The sequence below is a fragment of the Pezoporus wallicus genome, unplaced genomic scaffold, assembly GCF_028554395.1.
Source record: "Pezoporus wallicus isolate ANWC-B61680 ecotype Strahan unplaced genomic scaffold, APGP_CSIRO_Pwel_v1 contig_5524, whole genome shotgun sequence".
In the NCBI taxonomy this organism is placed as follows: Eukaryota; Metazoa; Chordata; class Aves; order Psittaciformes; family Psittacidae; genus Pezoporus; species Pezoporus wallicus.
The window spans coordinates 1,274,069-1,284,341 of record NW_026636622.1 but is presented as its reverse complement, the minus strand read 5'-3'; the positions used below and the strand labels follow the sequence as shown (position 1 = coordinate 1,284,341).

The 10,273-nt window shown below is 37.9% G+C and overlaps 1 protein-coding gene across 1 annotated transcript in view; it reads right to left on the bottom strand.

Annotated features, from left to right (window-relative positions):
* Positions 1-339: 339 nt before the first annotated feature.
* Positions 340-10,273, bottom strand: part of VSTM4 (V-set and transmembrane domain containing 4) — a 37,140-nt gene continuing 27,206 nt past the window's right edge. The window contains exon 8 of the mRNA XM_057401042.1: positions 340-560. Within this exon, the coding sequence (XP_057257025.1) occupies positions 435-560 (126 nt within the window). The 3' untranslated portion in view covers positions 340-434. The remainder of the gene's footprint in view (positions 561-10,273) is intronic.

Genomic DNA, 10,273 nt, shown 5'->3' with positions numbered 1-10,273 from the left:
TTTTTCTTATGGGAAAAACAGCATTAAACTGACAAATTTCTTGGTCAGTGGTCTTTGTCTTCAAAAGCAGATTATGTGCATGGATCCTGCCACTACTCCTCCTGAGGCTTGCTAAGATGTTGATGTTTGCAGTTGGACCTGTCGCATTAGCATCAAAGAGGGAATGATATTTAATATTGAAAATGCCCCAGGTGGAACTTCAGTCCATTTAAAATGGGGCAAATTCTACAAAGGATGTCTCTGGAATGTCACTTGTAGACCAGCTGCTTTTTCTATGATTACTTTCAATTGCATTTTGTTTAAAAGTCTCATAGAAAAATAGAAATGCACAAATGGAAATAAAAAAATAAGGATATTTGTATGATTTTTATAAATAAACAGCACAGCAAAAATTAAATAGAACACAGAAAGGACATTTATACAGGCACGAACTATTACAGCTTGTTGTCCTCAAAGAGTATCTGTGCGTAGACTGTCATACTGGGAGTGCCTTTGGCTTCTTGAATCGGCTTCATAAGTTCAAGTTCAGCATATGTTAAATTCTCCTCTGTGATTTTTGGCTAGGAAACAGAACCAACAAATTAGTTATAATGTTCTTACCACTGAATGTAAATATTCTACAGAATAGGTTATATTTCTTCTCTCACACATGATAATTCTACTATGCTGTTAATCAGTTCAGTCTGCACTGGAGTTAGTTCATAGAAGATGAAATAAAAATAATATTAAAAATCAGAAACAGGAAAGAGTAAGATTTTCGCGTTCATTTTCAATTTATCCTTGCTTCTAAAACACTAAATTTAATAATTCAAATATTACAAATTTGAAAAATTAGCAAAATGTTCAGCTTAATCCCAAATTTTCCAATTTAACTTTAGCTATTGCAGATTTCGCAATTTGAAGTATATATATGCCGAATTTGCTTCCACTCTGTAAACCTTGGACCAATTACATCTCTAATCACAGACATTCTCAGTGCCTCTCATTGTTTCTTAACAGAACCAGAAAAGATGTTAAAAATATGTAGAAGGCAGCAAAAATTAATAAATTGAGTTACTGTCATTCTAATGGGATTTCACCGCTTTTGCCCGGTATAGATGAGTTCAGAGTTTCGAAAAAAGGCCATACCACCATACCACTAATTCATTACAGCATTGAGTTTTAGACTTAAAGCTATAAAAGTCAGCTAAAAGAGATGTTACCAAGAAAATTTACTGAACAAATTTCACACAGGTGACAGAAGAGCTGCCTACTGCTGTTGGGGACTGGCCTACATCCAGACTCAGAATGGGGGCATAGGGGAGGAAAGTCTTGTGTTCCTTTGTGTATGCTGGTTCATCAGTTGGGAGTGGGTTGTTCATATCAAATTCACCTCAGAAAATGTAGTAACAAGCAAAAGAGTTCCTGTAGAATTGTATGTCTAGCCCTAGTACTTTGAATGGATTTCAGTTTGGTAGAAGATTCAAGCCTCTGCTTCCCAAAGAAGGATGGAAGTGCTAAGGAGAACTGGAAAATTTGTTCTTTTATCTTCTTGGGTACTGTTTTCTATCTGAATATAACTGGTCCTCAAGTTTAAGCCTAAAAAGGACAATTGAAACAAAGCAAGAAACAAGACTCTACCTTATGAAAAAGGTTTAATCTCTGAGAAGAAGGGATTGTAAACTAAAGTCTGAGTCAAAGTTCATAAAGCAAGGATTTTCCATACAGTACTTAAATATTATAATGAAGAAATTGTCAGTATTTTCCAAGAGTTTCCTTTATGTTTTATATACTGCTATTTATTTCTTTCTGGTTTAACATAAATGATTTCTGTTTCCTTGAAATGTGTTTGAATACTTACTATATTGTCTTCTGGCTAAAAAGATAAACATGTAATATCCTCTGAAATCAGTCCCTGTGCTCCCCTGCTTCCTGTCTTTTGCACTGCTCTGGAATACTCTCATTTGGCCTTGACAGTTGCTCACACTATGCATTTCAGATTGTTTCCCCTGGGTGGATCAGTTTACACTTTTCCAGCATTAATTTAATCTTATTTCTTCTCTGCAGATATGATCCTGAAATACTTTCTGCAGCTGCTGCTGCAAGTGGTGTCATTGAAGGCAGTTGATCTGTGCGTGTGAGTAAAGGCCTTTTGCAGGGCTAACTTTTCGCAGGACTGTTATCTTTGTGTTTTATTATTCACATGTTCTTCACTCCCACACTCCTTCCCCCTCTTGCATGGGTCCTCCTATTTGATCTCAGCTTCTGGTCCTCATTCACTATCAAATGCTGCACTGTTGACCACACAGAAAATTTCCTGCTTTAATTGAATTCTCTTGTTTAATGATATAAAAGAAGTTCCTGTGGATCTCAGCCTGATCTTGTATGTAACAGAAATAAAATCAGACATTTCTTTATTCATGTACTTGGACTGAGCCTAGCCACAATATTTAGAAAGACATTTGTCCTATCCTGGCTTTGGCTTAAAGAGGTAAAAAAAACCCTATGGTCAACTGCTGTGATAATTAATTTTTGTATTCTCCTTTCTAGCCTAAGAGCATTAGACTCAGTTGCTAGGCATTTAAGTTGGTTTTGCATTTGCTTTTTGTGATATATTGAAGATTCCTCTTGAGATTTCGAAACTGTATGTGCCTATCCACTCAATAGCTAGTTTAGATGCTAAATACAGGAGTTGAGGCTGGGCATCACAGTAACACCAGCAAATACTGAAGATTTTATTCACAGTGTAGGATAGCACATCTAGTCTCTATTTGAAGTTAACAGGAGTTTTTCTGCCAACCTCAGTGAGTGCCATCTCAGACCCTCAATGCAGAATTATACACTGAATGTGAAAAGCCTCCTAAAGATGAATCTGATGATAAAACTTTACAAACAAGTTGTTGGTCACTGCCAGAGTAAAACTCTACACTTCCTAAGACTGACCCACTGCATCTTTTGAAGTAGAAATATTTTCATTGTTCTGTAGAAATCAGTAGCTCAGGGCAAGCTGAATCTCTATATGCTTTCGCCTTTGCTGTTTATTTCATATTGCGTTTCCATTTAGAAAATGCTGCATGTCCTAAAATAGCCACCCCAGCTCATGTAAATTTTAGAACTAAGATTTATGAAATCATATTGTCCAGGTGTTTTATTATATTATCTCAAAATTGCATTGTTTTCCAGTGTAGATTATCTCTTTATTCTTACTTTATTCTATTATATTTGGATATGAAAAATAACACTAGATTCCCCAAAACAAGTCATTGGGCAGTAGTGGCTGATGTGTTGCTTTCATACATTTTTATGATGTTCCTATAGTAAGCATAATTTAATAAAGCCAAAACACACTAAATAAATAATTGCATCTAGAAAAGCAATAAAACCAAATAAAATTAGTACTTTCATAAGTGGAAAAGGTACTTCAATTACTGCTACAAGCAACAGCAAGCCATAAAATGTGTAGAATAATTTCCCTTATGCATATTTCTTGTATGTAATAATTTGATTGAAAATATGAGGAAACACACAGGAGGTTCAAAATTGTGAAAGGTATACAGTTTTCAGCAAAGGATGTGTAATAACAGTGCATGGAAGCCAATTCTACTTTAAAATACCTATGGTAGCCAAGGTTTTATTCTGTATATTCTTCTGTACTTCATTTATCAACCACATGTTTAATTTAATTGTGCTGGTTTGTTTGTCCAAACCCAATTTTTTTAATCTTTTTTTTTTTTTTTTTTTACAGGCACAGAAAGAAAAGTTATTCTACGATTTCATCTCTCATTTGGATTGGATAATGTTTTGGCAATGTGAATCTGGAACCCTGCCACCACCTCCTTTTTGGAACTATAGCGTGACTTTAATTACTGATGTTATAAGTGGGACTGATATTAGGGCAGAAGAGGAAGAGATAATGACTAGCTGGCCATTCACCTCTCTCTTTCCATCCTGGCTCTTCACTTAGGGGGTCAATGGGGTTTCTATGGCTACAACATCCTTTTCTGAAAAATTGCATTACTGTTTTTAAATAACATTGCAATGATTTCTTCAAATAGGGTTCTATTCCAATGTGACATTTCTAGATACAGTCTTTATCTTGTATGTCTGTTTTCTCATCTTGGGATCATACACTTAGCAGAAATAGAAAGACTCGTCATTCTCCAGTGTAACTTCTGGCAAATACAAAATGATTCCTCCTTCAAATTTCTTCCAGTTTAATTTTAGTTCATTCCAGCTACAGGGCTTCCCATGGGAAACAGTTTGATACAGCTCACTTTTAGGAACCTTTTTCTTAATAAACAATCTGCAAAGTCTATCATGCAAATACTTAAAAGAAACTGAAGTACGCATATACATAGTTTTGTTTTTATTGGGTTTGTCCAATATACAAATGTGTTAGGAATTACCCAGAAGGATTGGGTTTTTAATGAAAATTACGCAGATTTTTGTGTCATAATTATCAGGAATATCAATTTTGCTCTTCCTAGGCCTAGCTGGTTTGTTTCTTAGCAGTCTCAAGGATGCCTACTTTAAGTACTGTCAGACTGAAAGTTCTTGAAGTGTTCACTAATAACATTTTAATCCAAACTTGCAATTACTTATGAAGAAAACAAGCAAATAATAACCTCATAAATTTAATTGTTCTGGAAAAACGACTTATGCTAGTGCCAACTTGCACTTACAGATTTCTGCAATGTTGTTCTTCCATGACGACACCAGTTATAATAAACATGACAAAATGAACGTGAAATTTGAAATTTCTAATTTAAAAAATAGTAATTCCCCTGATTCTTGTTTACTACCAAAGAGAAGCAGAAAGGGGCTCACTTTCAAGTTCACTTCAATCTTAAATATTTTAGTGACTACTGCTGCAAACATTTGCTTTGGAATTCTGTGTCTGTATGACAGCGTGTGATGGAGTTTCTGGGATGTGAAGCAGAATGACTTTAACATGAGACCACGGCAAGAAAACTATGTTTTCTGTGTATATAATTTTCAGCTCTGGATTTTCTGAATTTAACAAGCATATATCCCAAGTTCCAGTCAGAGCTTCATATTATTTTTAGTAACTCCAATTTCCTGCAGCAATGCATGAAAATGAAACCCCACCCTCGCTGGCGTGCCATTTGTCATGGGTGAATGGATTAGGTCAGCAAGGATAAAACCTTGCCAATTATACATAAGTTTGCTTGTTTGATTGCCAGTACATGGCCAACTGCCACCTGTGGACTGGCTGTGCTGTGCTGTTGGGTGCACACTGTGGTGCCACAGGGGTGCTGTAGGAAATGAAAATGGGAAACGTATAGCATCAGGAGGTGGTGGTGAGGTTCATGTGATCCAGTCTCTAAGAACTCCACTTTTTTCCAGGTTACTCCACAGCACAAAGCAGTCCTTCCCCGGTGCCATGAAATAACACTTTCTTAGCAAGCACATGCTGAAACTACTATTTTTTCTCTCCCTTTCTCTTGCAAAAACCAAACTTTGCCTTTGGCCTTTTCTCTTTCATATTTAAGAAACATCCTGTTTTGTAGTCACTCTTGTGAAGAGCTCCACAGGAAAAATGAAGATACTGTCCAGATGACACAGCTTAGGAGCCTCCTGTTTCACTGCTGAGCACACTTAGCCAGGAAGTGTCTGGGCAGGACTCTCCGGGCCAACTGGATGGGCTTTGGCCATAAGGACAGACTCTTGCTGCTCTGCATGCAGGCCCAGATGGAAGGAAACTGCACACTGCATGCAGCCTAAGGGAAAGGGCCAGGCCGTCTTCTCCTCTGCATATCTCCTTTTTGTAAGCATTATTTTTGAGGCTATGGGAGGGGATGGCCTTTGGCTGCTAGACTGGCCATCACCAGAGGGTTGATTACATTTGTGAGGGCAAGAGCGTGCTGAGGTGAAGATCCAGTGTGTTTGGTCGACAGGCTGCAACTCCTTTGTCTGGGCCACCAGGACAGGGGAAGACCACACATGCTAGCAGTCAGATTAGGCAGGATTTTGCAAAGTTAATAGTGGGAACACTTAATGTAGCTTCAGAGAGAAAAGAACTAGCCTTTGAGAGTCCTGGTTTGTAATATACACTGGAAAGTCACTCTCTCTAGAATGTGTAATTTCAGTTGTGCTGAAATCAGTAGTACTCCTCAGGGACATAGACACAGTTGATGCTCAAACCCCATGAATTTTAGTGGAATGGATCCCTCATTGAAGTAGTAACTTAACTCAGGATTCAGAGAGGTGTTTTTTTCTTTTTAGAGCCTTGGGTGTTTACCAGTGTCAATGTCCTGACTGCAGGCAGAGAGCCAGAGATTCCCCTGGAAGAGAGAAGCTTCAAAAATTACTTCTGCAGACCTTCATGAAAATCTGAAGCTAGATCTGCAAGATGAGTTACCCCTTAGAAATGCAACTGCTGGCCAGTAAGAGTGATGAAATATCAAGGGAGACATCGTCTTCCCAGTGCTAAAGCTGAGGAATGTGACATTGGAAAATATGGAAAGTAGGAAGTACGACTTTTAGTGGCACTATCAGTTAAAAAGGATGGGTTCTTTCCATTAAGTTACCTATTTTTTCACTCCTTATAGAGAAAAGTACTTCTCAGATTCCCTGGGAACAATATCTACAACAATTTGTGAAGTCTCTTTCATCATTGCATCTGAATTTTGCTTATGAATCCACACAAGTTATGATAACAAAGTCAGGGACAAAAAAGATTTACTAAGTCACGTTGAATGATTTTATTTTAAAGAAACAGAACCCCACAAATGTAGGACAGGTGTCAACTCTAAGGGGTGAGCCTGTCCATCTTTTTTTCATTTATAGAATTAAATATAACTGGCAGAATTTTGTCCAGCCTGTTTTAACAGCTTTTAGGGAACATCTTCGCTAACACTTTATTTCTTTTACAGTCACGGTTATTCCCAGATTCTAAACCAACATTGCTGGAAATCAGGCTGGTTTCTTCTTATCCTTCACAAAGGCCCAAGGAAGTAATTAACATTTTCTGGTGATACTTTTATTACTCCAAATGTGTCATCACACAAAAATCATCTGCTGTGTGATTTTGTAAATGCACAAGTCTCAACACAATTCCAGCAAGAGATGTTATGTATTTAGACAAACTCTTCCTTCTTGAGGGTAAAGATAGCAACCTGTGATCTGAATGGGAAAGCAGCCATATCTCAATAGTTTTGAATATGTTGTGTTCTGAGTGTCAACGTGAATGTGTAAATAATATTCATGTTCCTATGTACAACTTAGATCCTAAGGAGAGACTGCAAAAGAGAAAAAAAGAAAAGGAATATTTGTTTTGGGAGAGAGAAATTATGTGGACTGGATGGAATATTCAAGACTCACAGGGAGTCAAGGAAAAAAATGTTCACTCCTTTGTATATCATATATACAATGTTACTTGACATCTGCGGAGATCAATAAAGCCTTAAGAAATTGGGAGCTTAAATCATCACCCATTGTTACATATTGTGGAGGAAACAACTCTTCTAACAGAGGGTGGCACAGCTTTTAATTTAAAATAATCCAGGAGAAAATAAGACCTGATTGTTTCCAGATCCAGAATCCACAAATTACTGAACAGTTGTATGTAAGCTCCTTTTTCTTTGTCTAGGAAAGGGCCAATGATACCTACAGGTTAAGACTAATGAGGAATACTACTAGTTGTGCAAAAAAATTATTAGTCCATTTTTCGCAGCTAGCTTTATGCATAGGGTATGAGACTGCTTTCAGTGATGCAGTGCTTAATTGTAATATGAAAATGAAAACAGGGAAAAAGGTCAATTTGTCCATCAGGAACAATCTTGCAAAGGGTAAATTTGTTGTGAGGCTGAAGCTGTGGGACAACAGGCTGAAACACAGCTTAGAAGGCACAAATTTGCCCGCAATCAAAACCCAAAGCAGCTCTTTACATTTCACAGCTCTGACATGGTAATCACTCACTCACCTAGACCCCTTTCCAAAAAGGACAGCATGGTCACTGGTTCTGATGTACAGCGGATCTGGCTGTTTTGCTGTATAATGGGAAAGGCACTCCTGAAACATAAGTTTTTCAGGTAAAGGAAATTTAAGCTTCTGGGCAGCTTAAAGGGCACCTGCCTTCATTGCTTGATTGAGGAGTATACACCAATGTGGAGCACTGAGCCAAATGTGTAGTGCTGAAAGATTGATTTTGCTGAGTACATGCAGATAATAAGACCAAATCACAGCTGTCTTTTAGTTCCACAGGTGAAAGCTATGTCAAGGTACTGCTCAGCACCCTTCTGCTTTGAGGACACAGCAGTAGCAGGGAAGATGTCCTTTGAACAAATACTTGCAAATTTCAGACTTTCAGACATATTACAGAGTAAGCACTTTCAGTACAGGGACTATCCTGTCCTGCAGTCACTGGCACTCAGTACACTGTCAGCACTTGGTCTATAAAGCAAATAAAGATGGAATTTTCAAAACTGCAAAAGGGAATCTGAGCTCCCCGCTTGTTAGATCTATAAACACCTGGGAATCCAGATCTCTGAGCTGGCTTTGCAAATCTCAGCATAAAATATAGAGGTGGTGCCTGAAAAGGCAGGCGGGTAGAATGGGTGCCAAAGATCACGCTTTCACCCAAAGTAAACAAAATTACTTTCAGAAATTTCCCTCCATCTTAGGTAACCATAAGTCCTTCCTGTCTCTCAAGTAGCTTTTACATCATTATCATCATCAAAAGAAAATCTCAGTCATCACATGGTGCTGGGCCACTGGCAATCAAATCAATTCTGAGATAAGCAACCCTGTCTATGCCGTATGAGCTGAAGGTAAAAGAGTGTTTCCCTTAATTAGCTCAGCTGCCCTCACTGAGAGTACTCTGCTTCACAAGTCACACAGGACCAATACGTATTCTGTGGTGGGGAACAAAAGAAGCCAGATACACTCCAGTAAAGAGGTTACTCAGTGTAGGGACAGCAGAAGCCAACTCTTACGTACTGTGTGCATGTACAACATGTTTGAAGAACTAAGATCATTTGTAACGCAGGATATGTTTCTCTGATTTCAGAGTGGGATGGTTATATGATTTAACAGAGGCCATATAAGTCAGCAACCAAACTGGAAAGATTCGCTATAGCCTGTCTTGTCAGTGCACGTATTCCTCCCCTTCAAATTTAGTGTGCAGATGATGAAGTCAACAAAAATTTTGCGCACATAAATATTGCAGGATTTTGTCTAACCTGAAGTCTTGTCCCTTCCATTTGCTCTTGTGAATCACACAGGAGATCCTAAACTTGGTGGCGCAAACCTTCAAGAAAAGACACTGAAACCTTTTCATTTGATGATGTTCTGCGACTGACACTCTCAGGCTATGACAACTAATCTCTAGGAGGCAATGAAAGGCTTACTGGAAAATTTGTTTGAGGAAGTTTAAGATTCATCTCTGCCAACTCAAAGGGCTAAGGCTATAGCAGAACAGCCCTTGGAGAGCAGAAATTGTGGGCCCCTAGAATTTTCTTCTTCCTAATGACTCTCTGTGCTTCTTGCATGCTATAAAAAAAACATCCGTTTTTGCATTTCAGCTTCTCTATTTCTTTTGATCTGCACACATTTTTCATTGATGCTAATAGAGAACGACACTGATGGGGAATATTTTTGCAACAAGGGGAGCATAGAATTGTTATTCTGGCTAAAGCAAAAGCAATATGACTTAAGCAGAGTTTTAAAAAGACTTTACTCAAGGCTGTGTAATTGAACACAATATTAGGCTTTCTCTCTCTTTTTTTAATTTTCATTGAGATTATGTCCATATTTTATCCAGGTTATTGTATTGTAAAATTATACTGCAACCCACTCCAGCACGTTAACAACAAAAGAAATTCTCTAGCTTATTATAAACATCTTTCAAGAAACCAGAAGCACATGTCCTCTGGAAATAATTTTGCTGGTATTTAGGTTATTACAAAAAATTTCCCAAAACACTAGAATTATTTTGTAATGTTCCCTTATACTCTTGCTTGTTCGCTTAGGTTTTCTAAAATATTCTTCTTGTGCCCTGTACCTTCCTTGGGTTGCACAAGGAAGTTGCAGAAGTCATCCAGAAATACAGCAATCTGAATCTGTCTTTGTAGTGACCGTTATCATGCGCCATCAGTGAGAAAAAGACCTAGTGCGGACACCAGCTGTGCAATAGCTCTAGAAGAAAAAAAAACCCTTAATCCTGCAGAGATTTGGCAGGATGATGGTTGGGTTTTGTTTGGGGTTTTTTCTCCCCAAAGCAGACTAAGAATTTGAAATCTGAGAATTTTTTGAAAACTAAAAAAAATGAGGA